This window comes from Ceraceosorus guamensis (assembly GCF_003144195.1).
Source record: "Ceraceosorus guamensis strain MCA 4658 unplaced genomic scaffold IE81scaffold_11, whole genome shotgun sequence".
NCBI lineage: Eukaryota > Fungi > Basidiomycota > Exobasidiomycetes > Ceraceosorales > Ceraceosoraceae > Ceraceosorus > Ceraceosorus guamensis.
This window is the reverse complement of record NW_020290006.1, coordinates 209,817-229,629: the sequence shown is the minus strand read 5'-3', so window position 1 is coordinate 229,629 and position 19,813 is coordinate 209,817. Positions and strand designations below refer to the sequence as shown.

Below are 19,813 nucleotides of genomic sequence, written 5' to 3'. Positions count from 1 at the left end.
GTGACTGAATCCAGCGATGAGCAAGCATAGCAGCAGCCGCACCGCGCCGTCATCATCGTCGTTGCTTGCCGTTGTCACCGCCCTTGAAGCCGCCGTCGCGTTCGGTTCGTGGCTCCTTTCTTGGATAGCAGAGATCGCTCGCAGCAGTCACTCTTCAAGTCCCAATCGGTCTTTTCCTATCAGCCAGAGCGCGTCCGCAGCGTCGATCAAGCGACAAGGGCTTCGCTGTCGCGGCTTTCCCAGCCTCAGCCATTAAACACTACAACCGGTGGCTGCGCTGCACGTTCAGAAATCCAGTCACGATTGCACAGCACCCCATACCCTACGGAATATCACACAGCATGTCTTTGCTGATCTAAAGGGAGGCGATCCCCACCGCTGCATCTTCGTCTCGAGAGGCACTCGCGCCTAGTCCGCCATGCCTGAGCCGCCTTCTCCCTTGGGGGCGCCATCAGCGCCAGTGTCAGCCGGAGGAGCCTCTGGCTCTCCTCTTGTATCCGGAGAGCAGCTCGCAGAAGCAGTAACGGCGTCGTCAACACCACGCACATCCGCAGGATCTCGAGATCATATGCCTAGTCTTCCTCGACACCTCGTCAGAGCAGAGTCACCCATGACTGTCGCTGGGGGTCAACTTTCCGCAACGAGCAGTTCCTCGCCTAGATCTGGCACCATGCCATCCTTCGCCGGAGCCGCTGTACGTCGTGGAGGTGGTTGGAGGCAGAGCTGGAACACTACCGCCACGCATTCCACGGGAGAGAGATCAAGAACACTCAGTGCATCATCTGCAGACCGAGACTCTACGCAAGCGGAAAGCAGATACGAAGCGACAATGTCCGACACTGATTCCATCAACGGCGTCCATCGTGACCACGTCACTTCAGGCACCCTGGGGGGCAATTGCACCCCACAAGGATCCACATCCATTGCGCTCAGCCGGCCATCCAACGAGATGTTGGATCCCGATGACATCAATCCGGTCGTAGATGCTGCGCTTTCTTCGTGCAGCTCTGCAGAGATGCCGGCCCCGGACGACGAAGAGATGAGCATCTGGCAATCCGCACCGCAACCGGCCGGCACACCTCCTGGCATTGTGAGGGATCTGCCCTCTTCGGGGGACGTTGCTAGCCCTCCAATCAGCTCCGACCGGAGTGCGCCACCTCCCTGGACCAGTGCGGGAGGCGCCATCGCTGGGAATTACGACTGGGCTAATTTCGTGTTCGCTTATGCGCGGTAAGTTGCCATTGGCAATGGATGCGGTTTGTCCGCGCTCGACTGATCAACCTTGCTTTCGCAATCGTAGTGGCCGCTTCGACCCCGTTCGTAGCCCTTGGCCTCCATCGCGCTCTACAGCACATCCAGGCGTGCAAGCGGAGATTGTAGCTGAGGCCGCCGTGTCACCAAAGTCGGCCCCTTCGCCGGCCGTGGGACCTGATGGGCTCGAGTTGAGACGACCTTCCTTGTCCTACTTGCCACCTCCTATGGGCCAGCCACATCCTCTGCAGCCTTCGCAATCCTCGGTACCTTTCCAAGAAGGCAAACGGAGATCGTCAGGAGATGCTAGCAGCAGCACAGATCCTTGGCCGGATCGTGCGGTCTTTCAGTCCCGGACACCCCCTCCCGTGCGGCGGTCCGGAGGATACCACCACGATACCGCCTCGCGTTGGTCTGGTCACGATGTCAGCCACCCTGAACGTAGCGATGCGAATGTCGCAACAGGGGGCGAAGGCGCTCTCGATTCCCTGCCGCTTTCCGAGCTAGCATCAGCGAGTACCCCAAACATGGGCATGGCACTGCCACTCTTGAGTGACTCGAAGTCGAGCTCGACTTCAAAGTTCTCGTCTGACACTTCAAAATCAGTGCCAACGATGTATGGAGATCAGTTGCTACGACAGAGCCTTCTTGGAGTGGCATCGGATGGGGTACGAACCCAGGATGACTCAGTATGGCATTCACGCCTCTCTCAGAACGAAAGCGTGGACAATGATCTGCTTGGCCAAGGAGTCCCTCGACAAAGCAGCGCGGGAGACGGCAGCAACACCAAGCAAAGAGCGCATGCCTCTCAAGAGTCCGCTCACCTTTCCATGGGAAACATGAGCTCAAGGCTGCAATCAGAGGGAGAGCCGACCGCGTCCAACCATACGTATTCCTCCGCGCAATCGAGTGGCCACTCGTCCAGCACCGACATCGATGCTACTCGTGGCCAGGTAAAGCTGCAAAGGATCGCGGGCGGCCTGCTGAACGACGAAAGCGTTCGAGTCGAGGCCGCTGCGAAACAGTTGGCTTCGCAATCCTCGACCGAGGTCAGACCCGGACCCAAGCCAGTCCAGCCTATGCAGCTGGATGGCTCGCATCCAGAACCGACGGCCTGGTCCTCTGCTCCAGAGGGATACCTTCACAGCTTCAACAATACCCTGGCTTCACATAGTGGGAATCGAGCGGGTCCAGATATTTCAGTGCAAAGCGCTCGTCATGACCAAGGGCCCTCACACGGGCTGGAATCTGCTACTGAAACATCGACAGTGGCCGGAATGAGGCGAGCAGCAAACCGCGCTACTTCGCGCCGCGACAGTCATTCTGCAGAGAAGCGAAGGCAGGAGAAGCCCACCCACAGTCAAAGCTACCACGCAGGCGAGGCGCGCACGCGGGTATTGGATGCAGAGGAAGCGACGGTCACGGGCGAGAAGGTGCCAAAGGTCAACGCCGCACCTGAGATGAGATCGAATTTCAGTCGATCGAGGTCTGACAGCTTGAGAGCATCGCCTCAAGGCGGCCGTCAACTCAGCGAAGCTGATCGGTGGAATGAAGCAGCCGCTGAAGCTGCGGCCTGTCCCATGCCCGCAGCTCCACAGGCTAGCGACTCCAAAGGCTCGGCCCCAATGTCACGTCGAGCCTCTGAAGTGCGCAGAGCTTCAGAAGACTTTCAAGCAGCTGCGGCGATGCTTGCTGGGCAAAAGAATCCGCAAGGAAGTGGTGTTGCCCCGTACCTTCACGCGTACTACAACGTGGGTCGAAGGGTAGAGGATTTCTACAGAATCAACGGTTATTTGCCTGCCATCATGCCTCCAAACGATCTGGACCGGCGAGGTGCCCTGCGGCGGTACGGTCCGCCAAAGGTGTCCAGCGACGCCAATTTCGATCGAGTGGCACACCTGGTCAAGCTGGTCTTCAATACTAGATTGGTTCTCGTCTCGCTCGTGGGCGAGTCGACTCAGCACTTCCGTACCCAGGCGGGAACCGCCGGCGCGTCCCGATCTGCGGCGTGGCTTCAGAGGTGAGCACCGTTGTCCGCGACCTTCCTCCGCTTGATCAAGACTGACCGCAACCGCGTCCTCATCTGGACAGCATTGCATCATCGCGCAATTGTTCGTTCTGCGCACATGCCATCTTGCAGGACAGTGACGAGCCCTTCGTGGTACTAGACGCTTTGAAAGATTGGCGTTTTGCAGGGAACCCTCTAGTTGTTGGCGAACCACACATTCGCTTCTACGCAGGCAGCCCGTTGCGGACCGCAGACGGCTATAATCTTGGAAGCTTGTGCATCATTGATGACAAGCCATGGACGGAGTTCAATCCGAGGCAAAGGCACACGTTGCGAGAGTTTGCCAGAGTCGTGATGCGGGAGATGGAATTGTCTCGCGATACAGTAAGTGCCACCAGCTGGACACAGTGAGATTGGACGCAGCTGACACGACATCGCTGTGACAGATCCATCTGAGAATACGTGATCGGATGCAACACTCCATCGAGACATTCACTCGCGAGTGCCTGGAAATGGAGTCAAACGAGTCAGCAAATGGCGAAGAGAGTCCTGGCCTGCACCAAGTCTATGCGTTTGCGGCTAAAGGCATGCGCGAAGCCTTGCAAGCATCAGGCGCAATCGTATTTGACTTGTCGCACTTTGAGCTGGTGGATGCGCCCGCCTTCGAGGGCGACGCACCGTCTTCAAAGATCTTCTTCCCCTCGCCATATCAGAATCCAGACGCGGCTCCTTACGCGAGCTTTGATGATCCGTCGACAATTGAAGGTGTGCTCGAGACGGATGGCGTGCCTTCGGCGGGAGGTGCAGACGAGCTAAAAGAAAAGGCAGTCCCGCCGATGGCTGTTCTTGGCTCGTCAGAGTCTTCACCGCCGCCTTCGCGACGTGACGCGCCCGTGCCACTCGCTCACTACATCAAAGTAGCGGAGTTCTTGCGTCATCATCGCACAGGCTGCTACTACTCGTTCGCACCGGTACCCTTCAGGCACCTACTTCCTGAGGGCATGACAAATCTCCTGCTCGTTCCAATCTTCGGCCTGAACAAGCAGCCTTTCGCATTGCTCTGCGCATACTCGAAGTCAACAGGCGATGGACCGCAATTGCAAGACATCAAAGAGTCCGGCCTGCAGTATCTTCGAGCCATGGGTACAATCATTTTGAGTGCGATACTCAAGAAGGATATCATGTTGGCCGACAAGGCGAAGAGCAATTTCATCTCCAAGTGAGTCTTCGCGGGTCTCCCTCGGACAGCTAAGCGCAAGTAACGCTCATGCTGTCTTATCCCTTTGCCAGCATATCACACGAGCTCCGGACTCCGCTGCACGGCATTTTGGCTGCAGCCGAGCTCCTGGCAGAGACAAAGATCAACGCTACTCAGGGCTCATATCTTGAGACCGTGGAGGCATGTGGCAAAAGCTTGTTGGAGTTAGTCAATCACGTGCTCGACTTCACAAAGCTCAGCGGCAATACCCACGCCAAACAGAGCTCTGCGAAGCCGACTCAACGCTGCGATCTGGTCAAGCTGGTCCAGGAAGTCTGTGAAAGCAGCTGGATCGGACAAATGGCTCGAAAGCTGGAGAGCTCCCAATCTTCGGGCATCGGAAGCGCGTACGCGCAGGGATCTGGAGGCAGCTCAAACTCTGGCACTACACAGAGCCTGGGTCGTGGTCTGGCCCATGCTGCTGTAGAGACTGTCATCGACATCACCTGTCGTCCTGAAGGCTGGCTTGTCAAGTGCGATGCGGCTGGCATTCGTCGCGTGCTGATGAACCTGATAGGAAACTCGCTCAAGTTCACATCGGAAGGCTTCGTCCACGTTTCCCTTCGAGAAGTGCAGAGCTCCGAAACCCATGTGGTGGTGGAGCTCGGCGTGACGGACACGGGCAAGGGTATCTCGAGAGCCTTCCTCGAAGAGCAGTTGTTCCATCCTTTCACGCAAGAGAATCACCTGGGACCTGGAACGGGTCTCGGTCTCTCCATTGTCAACAGCATTGTTCAATCACCGTCGATCAACGGCAAGATAGATGTCTGGAGCACGCAAGGACAAGGGACGGAAATGCGGGTTACCTGCGAGCTGGAGATAGCACACGCTGCGGATGCCGAGGGTCTCATATACAGGCCAGCTCTCGATGTTGGTAAAGAGACTTCCATCTCGCTCCTTGGCTTTGACCGAGCTTCTAGAGGCCACAATGACTTGCTAGAAGTCCTGCGAAGCTACACGGAAGATTGGTGGAAGTTCAAGCTGGTGCCGACTGGTGGTGACATTGTCATTGTCAACGAGGATTTCAGCACCCTCGAGCAGCTCTCGCAGAGCAAATCCCCAGAGAGTGGGTGGCTGCCCCCGGCCATCTTGCTGACAAGTGTCAGAGGAGATGCGGAGGCCACAGCTGCGTGCGATCAGTACCACAAAGCTGGAGGAGTGGCTAGACTTCTCTTCAAGCCTGCGGGTCCCGCAAAGCTCGAGGCTCTGGTCGACTTCTCGCTGCAATGCCTAGAAAGGGCGAGACGGGGAGAGCCGCTATTACGTGACAGTGAAAAGCACGACATGGTCTTGCCATCCCCTGCCCAGTCGCCTCATCGAAAGCCCGAGCTCGAGCGCGAGTCTTCCTACTTCAGCAACGCCACTGCAACGCCGAGGGGCGAGTCATCGGGGCCCCATCGCTCCACCGCCTCCCGACCGGACGACCACACACCAGGCGCTTACGAGAACCACATGTCACCACTACCCCCCTTGGACAACGAAGTCAGCACGCTTCTGAGGCGCCATTCTGATCACGACCGGATCCAAAAGATGTCGCCCACGTCCGAGAAAGGCAGCAATCCTCGCCCTTTGATGCCACCCCGGAGCATTACGTTCAATGAGCCTCGGCTTCAAAGGCATGTGCATATGTCGCCGCATCACCCGCACAATGCGTCAAAGAGACGTGACAGCTCTGAATCGTCAGATTACTTTGGAGCGGGTGCGACGGCTGCATCTGCTGCGTCCGATCGGTCTTCTACGGCACCCCACCCAGCGACGTCCTCGCCCAGCTCGCCTGGCTCAGTCATTTCGTTAGAAGGCGGTGATGGAGCCGTGCTGAAGACCGCGCTCCACAGTGCCCGAATTGTGCAGAATAGTCACATCCGCCGACGCATGCGGGTATTGACAATCGAGGACAATGCCATCAACCGCAGAGTTCTCGCTGCATTTCTAGGCAAGCTCGATGTGGACTTCGTGGAAGCGTCAAATGGAGAGGAAGGCGTGCGAGTGTTTGAGTCCTATCCGCCTCATCACTTTGATGTCATCCTAATGGACCTGTCCATGCCAGTGCTTGACGGGATCGGAGCTACGACGCAAATTCGCAAGATCGAGAGCGAGAGAGCGCGGGCAGCACAGCAAGTGGGCGCAACGTCGGCACCATCAGCGTGGCGCAGTCACGCGGGTCCCTCCGGCTCCAGGACGCCTGCCGGTACGCCGGGTGCGCTAAGGGCTGCTTCGCGAGCCAAGATCTTTGCCATTACGGGCCACTCCGGCGAAGACAATAAACGCAAGGCTTTCTCATATGGTTTTGACGGGTTCATTGTCAAGCCAATGAGCCAGCGCATGTGAGTAACGCTCCGAATCGATATGCGCGTTGAAAGATCGTCCCGCGCGCGTCGCTGACACCCTCATTTTTGTTCGCTTAGCCTGGCATCGTTGCTACGGATGCTGTCAAATGAATGAGCTCGCTGTCAACAAGGACACAGGAGGATGCGCATCGAGCAAGACTAAGGAATTCAGATATTGTAGCATTCTGCGCGACAAGTTTCATCTTACGCAGAGCCCTGCGCCTTGATTGCGGGGATATCCTCTGACTCTCTCGTTACTGGCCTGGGTAGAAGTCCGAGTCGCACCCTTTCAAACATTCTCGTACCTGGCTTTTTGCAATCGTTTCATCCCACATATCATCCATCCATCCATTCATCCATCCACCCACCCAATCCCTCTTGCCATTTCTGGAGGCAATCCGTTTCGCTAAAGATGATGCTGTGCTCGTAGGTCTGCTGCAATCACATCGTCATGCTTTCAATCCAGCAACAAGAGTCAGTGCGTCCTGGCGACAGTCTACAAGCTCACAAGGATGCTGTGAATCATGGTCGAAAAGTGGATACAAGCGATTCTTTGCGATGGTCTGTAGAGAGCCAACCACGATGGCTGGTTTTGCGTGTTTGCGCACGATCATAATGACCCTCGGAGGGCAGAGGGCAGAGGTTACAAAATGACCATCTGGTTGCAATGTGCGGTCGCTGTTGAGATCATTGTCACCTTGTGGCGCAGACCTGCACCACTTGATGGGTCGACGGGCTGGACGAGGAAAGACAACAGCGCGTTCTGTTGATGAATGTGCAAGTGCCCGAATTTCTACGCTCTTTCTCGCCACCTTGGGGTTCACAGGCCGACGCTCCACCGAAACGCCCCGACAATGATGCCCCAAGTGCCGTGGCTGTGCGAACAGTGCCACAACATGGTTGCTTGTGGACGCGCGATGGCGCGCCAGTGCCTGTAGATGATCCCAGTTCAGAGCGGTAGTGATTCATTGCCGCATTACCAACAGCTGCAGATGCTGTGCCTCTCGAATCGCTCCCTTGCTAGCTGTGTGGCGTGCTCTGATTTGTGCTTTGCCCAAGAGGCGATCTGGTGCGATCCTCAGCCATCACTCTGTGATTGCTTGAGCACTGAGGATCTTGATCTCGTCGCGGGGCCTGAAGGGGAACGAGAAGCGATGTCATCAGCTGATGTGGATAGATGATCCCGCTGCCTACGCTGGATCAACACGTCTTGATCGAGCGCATCCATCCGCGCCGCCTCGATGCTGGGCATGCTCACCTGTCGTTAGCATCTACGGGGACCATTGCCAATCTCTGCACTACCAGCATGCCCTTGTCCACTCTCCCGAAGATTGTGTGTTTTCGATCCAAGAATGGAGTAGGAGCGAGCGTGATGAAGAATTGACTTCCATTGGTATCGGGTCCGCTATTAGCCATGGCGAGTATGCCAGCCCCGGTGAATCTCAAGCGAGGATCGATTTCATCTTTGAATTTGCCTCCGTAGATCGAGTTGCCTCCTCGACCCGTGCCTGTAGGATCTCCAGCTTGAATCATGAAATCTTGAACGATGCGATGAAAGGTTACGCCGTTGTAGTAGCCGCGAGATGCCAAGGTGCTAAAGTTTTCGCAGGCTCGAGGTGCGTGCTGGGTGTACAGCTCTAGGAGGATGGTGCCTTGAGTCGTCTGCAACGAGACGTGCGTCGCTTGACGCTTGGTGAGAGACATGATGCTTCTCTCTTCCTCTCTCTCTCGCTCCCTCACTCTCTGCTAATAGATGGTGAAGATGGTGGTGAGGATGATTCTCCAGTTCGTTCAAGGCCTTAAAGGTAGGTGGGTTGCTTGAGCAGACGCGAGGGGACCATTCATCAGGTTGAAGAAGAATGAGCGTTGGATCCTAATCTTCTTGACGCGGCTCTGACGACTTGCTCAAGACTTTCGACTCACTCACTCTCGACACTCGCGCTCTTCTCATTCACAAGTCGCGAAATCATGAACTCGGCGCGACTCGCGCGCGTGTGACAGACTCGATGGGCTGTCACGTGCCTCGCGCTGGTGCCTCACCGCGACTCAACTAGCTCATCCAAGACTCACGATCTGGATCCAACCTCGATCGACTTTCTTGACTATAGACCGGTCGCGAGTGCCGACGCCGCGAGGATGTAGATGGAGCTCTAGTGCAAGTCTGCCAGCACTCTTTGCTGTCTTAAATCTTGCAACTGTGAACGCGCATAGCGTCTTGATGTTCTGATTGTCAAATGCTCACTCATGGATGCGATGGACAAGCAAACTTGGGCGCGCAATGGCAGCCGTCGTCGACTTCAAGTGTCAAGGCTCGAATGCGGATGTCAAGACTTGACCTTGTCCCTTTCGAACCTGCGCTCGCAATGCAAGCTCGCTGCCCCCCTCCCCCTCCCACCTCTCAATCGGCCTCTGCGTTGAAAATTATGTGGATGCCCTCTTTGCATCACTACTCCTATGATCTAGTTGTTAGCGCACGTGCGCTAGTGGCGGCGCTTCTCTTAAGTTGTTACATGTCGTCGGTTCGAATCCGGCGAGAAGCAGCTGCGAACTATGAGGATCCAAAGCCGATCTCGAGCATCTATTGGTGTCTTGGTCCCTTCGGGTTTGAGCAAGGTTCATCGTTGGCGCGAGGACAGGGAAGCTGAGGATCCAACATTAGTTTTGCCATTTGCATTTTTTTCCCGCTCATTAGAGCGCCGCTGTCAGGCAAAGAGGCCCTTCTGGTTTGATGACTCTGAATTCATGCTCTGATCGTGAATATGTCTTGCAAAATTGCGACTCTCACGAGACCTGCCCAGACGAAGTTATGCACGTGACGACGTATTCCATTGGCGAAGGGACGGGATGTCGACCCAGAAGCGTGACACAGAAGAAGCAGTGAGATCGGCATGTGGGTCTATCTTTTTTGTGAAGCGTTGCAAGCGCTCCTTCGACCGCGGTTCGGCCCCAGAGACCATGCGCATGATCAGTTGATGATGAGTTCCGAAACAGCCCAGTCCTGGAGCGAGTGAGAGAGTGCCATTTGCGAGTCGCAATTTGTGAGGATCAGATGCAAGTGGAAGTCTTCAGCGCATCGACAAAGTCTCACCTCGAAAGATCCGTCGGGCAGGTAGCGCCTCACCACCAGAGGAATCTTTTTGGCTTCCAATTCTTTGAGAGCAATGTTCAGAGGATCCGTTTCCCCATCCGTAGGCACCAGCACTGGCGCATTCATGCTGCGCGACGTTGCGGTATCGTGCGGTGTAGCGTTGGCGCATCAGCACGAGTGATGAGATCAAAAGTCAAGCCGCAGGTACCATTCCTGCTTTGTCCCCGCAAACCTCTCTCCATTCGCATGCAGGCCCGGCACGCACCTAATCTGCAAAGCTCTTGTCCCCAAGATCCTAGCCCTCTCATACTTGGTCATGTAGGGCGTGGTGATCCTTTCCGTATTGGCAGTTCCTCCTAACTGCGCTCCATCCGGATCCCCAGACTCTACGATTGCATCCTCCGCATACCCTTCGGCGGGCTCCTCATACTGATCATCCACCTCGTCGTACTGCTCTTCGTAGCTGCGTTGCACGTGTGAGGTGACGGTTCAGCCAAGGACGCCCGAGGAAGGCGATGATACGGATGAAGCTCAGCGCTCTCCTCTGCGTCTCTGTCGATATGCGCGTAGTCTTGGAGTCGGGGCGTTGTTCTGCGACCCTTCCTCAAACCTCATCGAGCTCGACTCACTTGTCGTATCCCTCATTGTCCGACATTGTCTCCAATACTCGATACGCCTATCCCCTCCTGATTGGTATCTATAGCTCTGACCGACCGCTTAGTGATCAATCCAAGGCAGAAACTGGCGCCCCTTCACAGTGCGCAAGTCGATGGATGGGTCGCGGTCGCGATGGAAGCGAGGGAAAATGAGCGCGTGCCTGGACTTTTGTCACGGAGATCACGAGAATAGCGACTGATCGATGCCGATGAGAATGGCAGAAATTGAGTGAGCGAGAGATTAGCCTGGATGTGATGTTGAAGTTGATGGCGTGGTGAGTAGAACCTCGATAGGATACAAGCGTGGGAGCCAATCGAGATTTGGTTTTAAATAAATTCGTGTTGGGCCCCATGGGTATCGCATCGATATTCACCACTCACCATTCAAGATTCAAGATTGTATAGCTGGACGACTGGATGCATGCGCTGCATGCCTCATCAATAAAAAGTCGCAATCACAAAAGCGCGCAGGTATACACAGTACACCGGCCGGTGACCGCTCCGCACCGCACATCTGCTGATGGGCAGTTTGAGCGTAGAGTGAGTGGGATGCGAAAGGCAACTGCGTGCGTGCATGGGTGCGTGCATCTGGCGTCGCCCTCATCTCTTCGGCTTTTTTTTTGGCAGGCAAAGCGTGCGCATGTGAGCTCCATGCACATGCGTGGTGGAGGGCATGCATACAGTGTACAACAGCGATCCACGTGACACCCACAACAGTATGTGCCTACAGCATGCCTGTTTGTAGCCCCAGCATACCTGCACCCATCCTTGATGCTCGCCAAACTTGGCGCTCTGAATCTCGTCCTTGATCACGTCCGTCAGGCACCACTTGATCTTCTACCGCTTTTGCCTAGCCACGCCGTGGCGGTTGCGGAAAGATGTCCACCACTCGAGCTGCACCGCCGCCCCTACCTTCAGCTCCTCGTCCCGCCCAAGCAGGCGCAAGTCGGAGCATTTACGCATCATCATCTCAAACGCACGCCGCTTTCCTCTTCAATCAGCTCTTTCTCATCCTCTCACAGCTGCAGAGCTCATCGAGCATAAGTCAAGATGATCATCAGGCCATCGTTGCTAGATTGGAGAGGGTGCAGTTGAAGGAGGCGGCGGGTGAAGTGGAAAAGGATGAGAACTTGATGACGGAACGGGAAAAGGAGGCTGAGAGGGGAAAGAGAAACGCTTGGGTTCAGAAGGCGGTGAGTGCCTGAAACGGCATGCAAACGTCGTCGTCGCTATACATCCACGAGATGGCGAATCATCAAGTGAATGGGGTAATCGGCTTAATTGCCTCCTCGACAGATTCCAATGTGAATTGGTTGCGCGTTTTTGCACTCACGACTGCAGTGCACCGCGCTCGATCGACGCGACTGCATGTCTGACATGAGAGTTTTGATCTTCATCGAGCTGACGCTCGAGTTTCACTTCGTCTCAGATATCCGAGACGTGAGTCAAAATGGATTCGTCGTGCGGTGAAAGTGCTGCGCCGTCTGTTCATCGCGATGCAGCTGCATGCTGGATGCATCACGCAGCATGTGCAAGTTGACTGAGGTCTCCTACCCTCGCTGCGCCAATCACACTCACGACTGCTCCCTCACAGATCTTTGCTGCCGACGCTGGTAGAGACGGCGCTGAACATGACAGCCGGGCCATTTCTATCGGACAATCAAGTCGACGCGATCGTCCAGCTTGTAGAAATGTCTCAGAACAAGATTGCTGCAGCAGTGACTGATCCATCCTTGCAGCGCAAAGCCGAAACTGGCGTGGGGTCTGGCGCTCTCTCGGCTGGCAAGGGTATTCGTAAAGGTTTCGCTTCGGCTGGAGACAAGTGGGAAAATATGCTCAGCAAGAGGTTGGAGAAGAAGGAGATGGAAAAGAGCGAGAGGCAGGAAAAGAAGAGGATGAAGGAGGAGCTCAGGGCGGAGAGGGAAGAAATCGTTAGGAAACGTCAGCAGGAGATATTGAGCGGCGGTGGCAGCAGCTCCACAGCAGCGATGAGTGCTGCTCCGGAGCGTGCAAACGATGATGATAAGCCACCCTCGCTGTCGTTCGCAACGTCTTTGGCATCATCTGGAACCCCATCGACTTTTCGCGATGAGCTCAGCCCTACCTCGACGAGCCTCGCATCAGCCGCTCCCGCTTCTCGTACTCTGCCTCCTCCACCCACCTCCACGTCCGCCAAGCCCGTCGTCGCAGCGGAGGAGCCATCGCGAGCAAAGGATCACTCCATCACGTCGGCGCAAGACGGCTTGGCCACAGCCACCATCGACGTGCTCTCCCTCGACGGCTTCGATGCTCCGGGCTCCCAGAGCGCCGCAAGCACGAGCCGCTTCAGTCCTTGGCCAGGTCTCATCCTGACGAATACCCTCGTCGCTTCAAGAACGTCGCTAGACGTACCACGAGGCTCTTCAAAGGATCCCGCAATCGAATCATCGACGACCAGACAAGCCAACGAGTCCAGAGACCTGCCCTTGCCACCCCCGCCCTCTAGAACATCCTTGTCGCATCCATCCCAAAGTACCGCTTCCAGCCAGCAGCAATTGCAGTGGCCTTCGTGAGTGGCTGGTCAGGATGTCCACCGCCCGATGTCGTTCAGTAGCTCGCGTGCCTGCGAGTTGGTTATGCGATGATTCATGATATTACCTCAGGGCTCGAGAACAAGGTGCATCAAGACTCATCAGGAGCTTGGTAAGCCGGCCAGCCATTCCTAGAAGGGGTATCTGTGGGCGCCCTCATCTCCCTCGGGAACAGGCCGTGCAACCTCTGACTAGCTAGCGTTCTAGCTTTTCGTCTAGCTTCAGCTCCTACCAATACGGTCTCTCCCTCTTCGCTCTTTCCGCCCTCTCCACCTGCCAGACCCAGCTTGACCAATCTCGCCTGTTCGTCCGGATGCCTCTTGTTTGGAGCTACGCGATAAGCGGCCTGGGCGAACAATTTCGGAGACTGCTTCTTGAGCGCAGCGCAAGCTTCTTCCATCCTGCTCCTCTTGACATTCAAATCTTTCCTTTGAGCTTCCCGTTGCTCCCTGCGATGCAAGTTCCAGGCCCTCATGATCGTGTCGTGCACCTCGACAGGGTAAGGTAGGGCCGAATGCAGAGCTGCTTGAGCTGATCCGGCAGCCGGCGCAGCATCAGGAAAGATCATTCGTCGCATCGAGTCCGTGTTGCTGTCCACCGGACCGTCGTTGGAGGGGCGTCCGTACGTTCCGCCAGAGCTCTTCGGCGCTGTAGCGTAACCCCTCTTTTGAAGAGCAAAGGTGCTCATGCTCCTTACACGTGCGCCTCCAGCAGGCGATGGAGGAGTTGGCGTAGGCGCACTGCCGGTAGCAGAGAAAGGTGCAGAGCTATGAGAAGCCGCCAACGCCGCTTGTTCACGAATCAAATTGAGTGCAGAACCTGCTCGGATCCATGCTAGATGTGCGGGCGACAGGGAATGCTTGGTAGCAATTTCAAACGCCTTGCCATCGGGTTTGGTCACGCGGACGCGAACTTGCGTCTCCAAGTCACCATCAGGCTTGAGCAGATCTGCTAGGTTGACGGTCTGAACGGCGTCTCCTGCGTCGATTTTCGAGTAGTCATTTTCGTCGGCGAAGAGCAGCGTCAGCACTCCCTGCTTCCGTAAATTCGTCTCTGCAATTCGAGCAATCGACCTGGCGAGGATGAGCTGGCAGCCAAAGAAGCGCGGCTGGAGCGCAGCATGCTCTCTTGCCGACCCTTCGCCATAGTTGTGGTCAGCTACAAGCATCCATGGCTGGCTGCGAGCCTTGTAGCGCTTCGCGATGGAAGGAATTGTATCCCTTACGTCGCCCTCGAGGTCGTGCGCAGAGTTCACCTGTCCATCTTGGTCATTCATGGCACCGATCAGGGTGTTTTCCGCCAGGTTGCTCAGGTGGCCCTGCGCGGAGATGCGCGAATGACTCAGCGGTGTCGGGCAATATGCGTGTCTGCTTGGCACGTGGACTTACCTTGTACTTGAGCCATGGTCCAGCTGCGGAAATGTGATCTGTGGTGCACTTGCCCCTGATCCGTAGCAGGCATTTCATGTCTGACAGCTCGTAGTTACCACTCTTAAAGGGAGTGTCGAAAGCTTCGAGCGGCTCAAGCCGAGACGAGGTGGGCGAGATAGCAATGGGTGTGGATGCGATGGGCTCGGGGCAGGGACGTGGCAAGTAGCTCTCGTCGCCCGGCGTGAAGCCGCGAGAAGGCAGCTCCTCGCCGCTAGGCGGCTCGAACCGGAAATCAGACCCATCTGGAGCTTTGAGCGTGTCGGTGATGGGATTGAAGTCGAGTCTACCGGCAAAAGCCATTGCGGTGACGATCTCGGGCGAAGCGAGCATGTTCTGTGTCTTGGCGTTGCCGTCGTTCCTTCCACGGAAATTGCGGTTGAAGGACGTCAAAATCACTGCAGAGCGTCATACTTGACTTGTCAGCACTACTGCCGGGCGCAACAGCGTGCGCTGCATGGTCTGCCGCTGTAAACTCACCATTCTCCTCGCCTTTCAGCTCCCTGCGGTCCCATTGTCCAATGCAAGGACCGCAAGCATTGGCTAGCACCCGTGCGCCAGCTTTTGCAAGATCCTCCTGGATGCCATCGCGCTCGACCGTCGCTCTGACCTGTTCGCTTCCCGGCGTCACATCAAAGCTGGTCGCCACCTTCATTCCTCGCTCGGTAGCCTGGCGAGCAAGACTAGCGCACCTGGCCATGTCTGCATAGCTTGAATTCGTGCAGCTTCCGATGAGCGCAGCGCTCAGCTTTGCGTCCTTGACGTAATCGCCCGCCTTGGCGCGAGCGACAAACGTGGACAGGGGTGTGGCCAGATCAGGTGTGAAGGGACCATTGATAGTGGGTTCCAGATTATCCAGGTTCACTTCCAGCCTCGAGTCATATTCTGCGCCCGTATCAGGCTGCAAGAGGGACTGAGCGCCCTGCGCATCCTTGGCAATGTGACCTCGCCCTGTCGCTGCGAGATAAGCGCCCATTGGTTCAGTGTACGCGAATGCAGATGTAGTAGCGCCCATTTCGGCTCCCATGTTGGCCATTGTGGCCAGTCCGGTAGCGGGAAGCGTGGACAAGCCAGGGCCGGTGTACTCCAAGATGTTACCTGTGCCCCCTCGGACGGTCAGAGCGCCTACTACGTGCAAGATGATGTCCTTTGGAGTGCACCATGGAGACAGGGTACCGGTGAGGTTGATGTTGAGGACTTTTGGCGCTTGCAGCTCCCACGGCGTGGCTGTCAATGCGTCCACTGCGTCTGCGCCTCCAACTCCTATGGCGAGACACCCCAGGCCGCTGGCATTGGGTGTATGCGAGTCCGTACCAAGCATGAGCAAGCCTGGCGCTGCATAATTCTCTAGCACAATCTGATGAATAATTCCGCTTCCAGGTCCCCAAAATTCGATGCCATACTTTTTGCAGGCGGATTCTAAAAAGGCGAACACCTCCGAATTGGAAGCGATGGACCTCTTCAAGTCGGCCGCTGCACCTTCGAACGCTTGGATCAGGTGATCGCAATGGACGGATGCAGGAACTGCTGCTTGAGGTAGGCCGCAAGTCATGAACTGTAACAGGGCCATTTGCGCTGAAGCATCTTGCATGGCCAGTCTGTCCACTTGCAAGGGCAAGTATCGTTTAGCTCTGACATTGCTTGGATCTTTGCCTGCGCCAGAGAGTGTCTGCCTAGGATCGATGAGGTGAGAGTAGAGGATCTTTTCTGCTAGCGTCAAGGGCCTGTCGATGGTCTCGCGCACCACTTTGAGCTGTTTCAGCAGTCGCTCGTATGGAGGACGTCGAGATGGGTGTCGCGATGCCAAGGGTACACCACCAGCTGCTGGAGTCGCCAATCCTCGCGCTCGCTGTCCATTGCGTGCAGTCGAGACAGTGATCCGCTGTGAAGCGCGGAACAAAGACATCGTGCAAGCCGAGCCTTGACAGATGGAAAGGTTGCGCAGGGCAGACAGTGGTGCAGCGAGAATCAGACAGGACCCGTTTCAATCGTGGCCGGATGGACAAATCATCAAGAACATGAAGGAGATTGATTGCCTGCCTCGCGTGACCTTCCTTCTTGCCTCTGCTGCAACGAAAGCGCACCACAAAATGTGGCGAGTCCTTTGTGTGCTGAAAAAGACGCGCAAGGTGCGCGGGCGAAGCGGGCGCTACGCTAAACGGAAACCAACGCACGTGATATGATGTTCGGCGAATCACGCGCTGCAGAAAGCAAAGCCGTCTGTTATCGTACGAGAGTGTGCAGGCAGCGTATCGCCCACAGGTCCGTGCGGATGCGAAAGCTGAGCACAACAACAGGCACAGCAGGGTAAAAGCTTCGCTCGACTTCCTTCACGCAGACGAGTCAAACTCGAGATTTTAACTGGCAAAATAGGCGCGTGACTCCTTTGCCGGCTCTCACGCGATCAAAGGAGGTGCTGCATGTGCTGATGGGTAAAGCTGATGATGTATCGTGACCGCCGCCATTCACGGCGATGCAACGGGCTGGCTGGGTCGACGAGCATCGTTGCTGATGCTCGGGGCTCACCGATGCAGATCGCAGAAAGGAAAGAAAACAGGCAGCGCATACCAATGATGAAACGCTTCCCTAGTGTGCTGCCTGCTTGCAAATCCTGAAAGTGAGAGAGACACGGTGTTCTGTTGTGTGCTCTGCGCTTAGAATTTGGAAGCAGCCAGTCACGCATGTGAAGCTGAAGATGAAGATGATGCTGCTGCTGCTGCTGCTGCTGCTGCTGCGCGTGCAGCTTCAAGATTGATGTCGGGCGAGCAATCGCGTGCGCGGACAAGGGCGGCGGCGGTGCGTGCCACCACAGCACCTGCATGCGCGTCTAGAAATTTCGAGCTCACAGGTTCGTCAGTCATCAAGACTCACAACTGTTGTGGGCTGTCGATTCGTGATTGTGAGATCTTGTAGTGTGCTTATCCAGACCTCTTCTGCTGACACCTGCGTCAGTCCCTTCGCATTCATCCCACTCCGCTCTACAGCGAGTTGTTCGAAAGCCTCCTGTACCATCACGCGTGCGCAAACACATCTCTCTGGCTATACACGAAGAGGAATCATCCGCACTTGGGAATCATCAAAGGAACGGCAAACTCATCCCCACCACACCAGATCATATACCTCGAGTTGCAAAGGAGAACAGTCGCAGGAGCACTTGGCTATCACTCGACCGCCTCAATAAGCAGCAGCAGCTCACCTGACACCCCTACGGAGGCAGACAGTCGCCAAGATGGTGTCGTGCGTATGCAGCTGGAAGACCTGGAATGCCTTGGAGCCGGCACCTACCATCGCTGACACTCTTTCCCGGTACCTCTTTTTTCCCATCCACTCTGAAATGCATGTGCCATAGCGAAACAAAGGTGAGCTTGAGCAACGATTCAAAACACTCTCTGGGAGCTGCACTGACTCTGAAATTGGCCACTCCTTGACCAGTTCTACGACCTTCTTGGCGTGAAGCCAGACTGCTCGGAGTCTGAGCTGAAGAAGTGAGTTGCATCAGTGGCTTGCACTCCTGAAGGTCAAAATCGCGGTAGAAAAAGGTAAGGGCGCTCAGGGGCGCCCTTGTCCATGTTTCTTGGCGTCCTGGTTCGATGGGAACGCAAGCGCATACACGCTGCCATCCCTCCCAGACATGATCTACCAGCGTTCTGTCTCCCGCCCCGTTGCTTTTCCGATCATTTCTTCCGTCACTTCTGACGCCTTCTGACCGCACTGCATTATAGGGCGTACCGAAAAAAGGCATTGGCACTTCACCCCGACAAGGGAGGCGACCCCGAGCAGTTCAAAGAGGTCACATCCGCATACGAGACGCTATCAGACCCGCAAAAGCGTGACATGTGCGTAAGGTTCCATGTGATAGTGGTACGTAAGCGCATATCGCCCAATCGTAAACTGAGCCGCTGTTATTTTTGTCTGCATGCAGGTATGATCGATTTGGAGAAGCAGGACTTGGCGAAGGTGGCGGCATGGGTGGAATGGACCCTCAAGATTTGTTCTCGCAGCTTTTCGGAGGTGGCGGCGGAGGTTTCTTTGGAGGTGGCGGCTCTCGCAGACCCCAAGGTCCTCGCAAGGGCAAGGATCTCGTCCATCGCATCAAGGTCTCTTTGGAAGAGTTGTACGTCGGCAAAACCACAAAGCTTGCCCTTCAAAAGCAAGTCATTTGCGGAAAGTGCGAAGGACGTGGAGGCAAAGAAGGAGCTGTCAAGTCTTGCGGTGGCTGCAATGGTAGCGGTGTCAAGACCATTCTCCGGCAGCTCGGACCTATGGTGCAGCAATTGCAACAGACTTGCCCCGAATGTCAAGGTCTCGGAGAGCAGATCAATGCCAAGGACAGGTGCAAGACTTGCTCCGGCAAAAAGGTCAACCAAGAGCGCAAGGTGCTCGAAGTTCGCATCGACAAGGGTATGAAGGATGGTCAGACCATCACTTTCAAGGAGGAAGCAGATCAAGCGCCCAACACGATACCGGGAGATGTCGTCATTGTGGTGGACGAAAAGCCTCACTCGCGTTTCAAACGTCGCGAGAACGACCTGTACGTCGACATTGAGGTTGATCTGCTGACTGCTTTAGCGGGAGGCAAAGTCACGATTGAGCACTTGGATGATCATGCGCTCAGCGTCGAGATTCCAGCTGGAGAGGTGGTCAAGCCAGGAGCGATCAAGGTTCTGCGAGGACAGGGCATGCCTTCTTACAGGCACCACGAGTTGGGAGACTTGTACTGCACACTCAGCGTGGCTTTCCCAGACTCTTTGCCTCCTGAGGCGTTCCCTCTGCTTGAAAAGGCGCTGCCTCCTCGCAAGCAAGCTAGCAAAGTCAAGGGAGATGTGGAGGATGTCATCATGGATGATGTGGATGAGCGCGAGGCTAATCAGGCTAGACGAGGAGCTGGAGCTGGTCAGGGAGCTGGCATGGACGAAGATGAAGAGGGTGAAGGAGGACCTGGCGTTCAGTGCGCTCAACAGTGATGCGCCCGCCGCCTTGTTGGATTCTCTTCTTCCTGTCGCTCACCAACTCTACGCCATTCTTTCTTCCGTCTGCGGGTCCTCGGGCATGGTTGTTTTTGCGCGATTGTCGAGCAACACACCACGCTCCAAGAAAGGAAAAGCCTCTGTAGCCCGTCCGCCTCGCGACTGCTTCGTTCCACGCACGTACACATCATAGAATGTTCATGTCTTCTTTGAAGAGGTCTCGACGCATTTGCTGAGGTCCGTTGTCGATGTCACTGAATC

General features: G+C 55.9%; 6 protein-coding genes across 6 annotated transcripts; 3 read left to right on the top strand and 3 right to left on the bottom strand.

Moving 5' to 3' along the window:
- On the top strand, nt 1-7,308 carry IE81DRAFT_340089 (hypothetical protein). Its single transcript, XM_025515599.1, has 6 exons — nt 1-1,230; nt 1,301-3,271; nt 3,343-3,643; nt 3,706-4,478; nt 4,550-6,841; nt 6,923-7,308. Exons 1-6 carry the CDS (start codon nt 419-421, stop codon nt 6,957-6,959), a joined length of 6,186 nt encoding a protein of 2,061 aa, XP_025371600.1. The 5' UTR covers nt 1-418; the 3' UTR covers nt 6,960-7,308.
- Nucleotides 7,309-7,929: 621 nt separating this feature from the next.
- Nucleotides 7,930-8,548, bottom strand: IE81DRAFT_345668 (hypothetical protein; the record flags this gene model as incomplete). Its single annotated transcript, XM_025515941.1, has 2 exons — nt 7,930-7,978; nt 8,103-8,548. 2 exons carry the CDS (start codon nt 8,546-8,548, stop codon nt 7,930-7,932), a joined length of 495 nt encoding a protein of 164 aa, XP_025371599.1.
- Nucleotides 8,549-9,315: 767 nt separating this feature from the next.
- Nucleotides 9,316-10,995, bottom strand: IE81DRAFT_321333 (RNA polymerase Rpb6). Its single transcript, XM_025513309.1, has 4 exons — nt 10,562-10,995; nt 10,198-10,395; nt 9,933-10,059; nt 9,316-9,842 (listed from the first exon to the last, which is right to left on the bottom strand). The coding sequence occupies exons 1-4, from the start codon at nt 10,585-10,587 to the stop codon at nt 9,810-9,812; spliced, it is 384 nt and encodes a 127-aa protein (XP_025371598.1). The 5' UTR covers nt 10,588-10,995; the 3' UTR covers nt 9,316-9,809.
- Nucleotides 10,996-11,303: 308 nt separating this feature from the next.
- Nucleotides 11,304-13,212, top strand: IE81DRAFT_321331 (hypothetical protein). The gene is made up of 3 exons (XM_025513308.1): nt 11,304-11,781; nt 12,018-12,028; nt 12,183-13,212. Exons 1-3 carry the CDS (start codon nt 11,467-11,469, stop codon nt 13,138-13,140), a joined length of 1,284 nt encoding a protein of 427 aa, XP_025371597.1. The 5' UTR covers nt 11,304-11,466; the 3' UTR covers nt 13,141-13,212.
- IE81DRAFT_364948 (putative mitochondrial aconitate hydratase) lies at nt 12,835-16,618 on the bottom strand. The gene is made up of 3 exons (XM_025516900.1): nt 15,066-16,618; nt 14,547-14,983; nt 12,835-14,476 (listed from the first exon to the last, which is right to left on the bottom strand). The coding sequence occupies exons 1-3, from the start codon at nt 16,489-16,491 to the stop codon at nt 13,250-13,252; spliced, it is 3,090 nt and encodes a 1,029-aa protein (XP_025371596.1). The 5' UTR covers nt 16,492-16,618; the 3' UTR covers nt 12,835-13,249.
- An 835-nt stretch (nt 16,619-17,453) lies between these two features.
- Nucleotides 17,454-19,776, top strand: IE81DRAFT_321329 (putative YDJ1-mitochondrial and ER import protein). The gene is made up of 5 exons (XM_025513307.1): nt 17,454-17,822; nt 17,935-17,944; nt 18,018-18,070; nt 18,308-18,421; nt 18,508-19,776. Exons 1-5 carry the CDS (start codon nt 17,815-17,817, stop codon nt 19,547-19,549), a joined length of 1,227 nt encoding a protein of 408 aa, XP_025371595.1. The 5' UTR covers nt 17,454-17,814; the 3' UTR covers nt 19,550-19,776.
- The last annotated feature ends 37 nt before the right edge of the window (nt 19,777-19,813 follow it).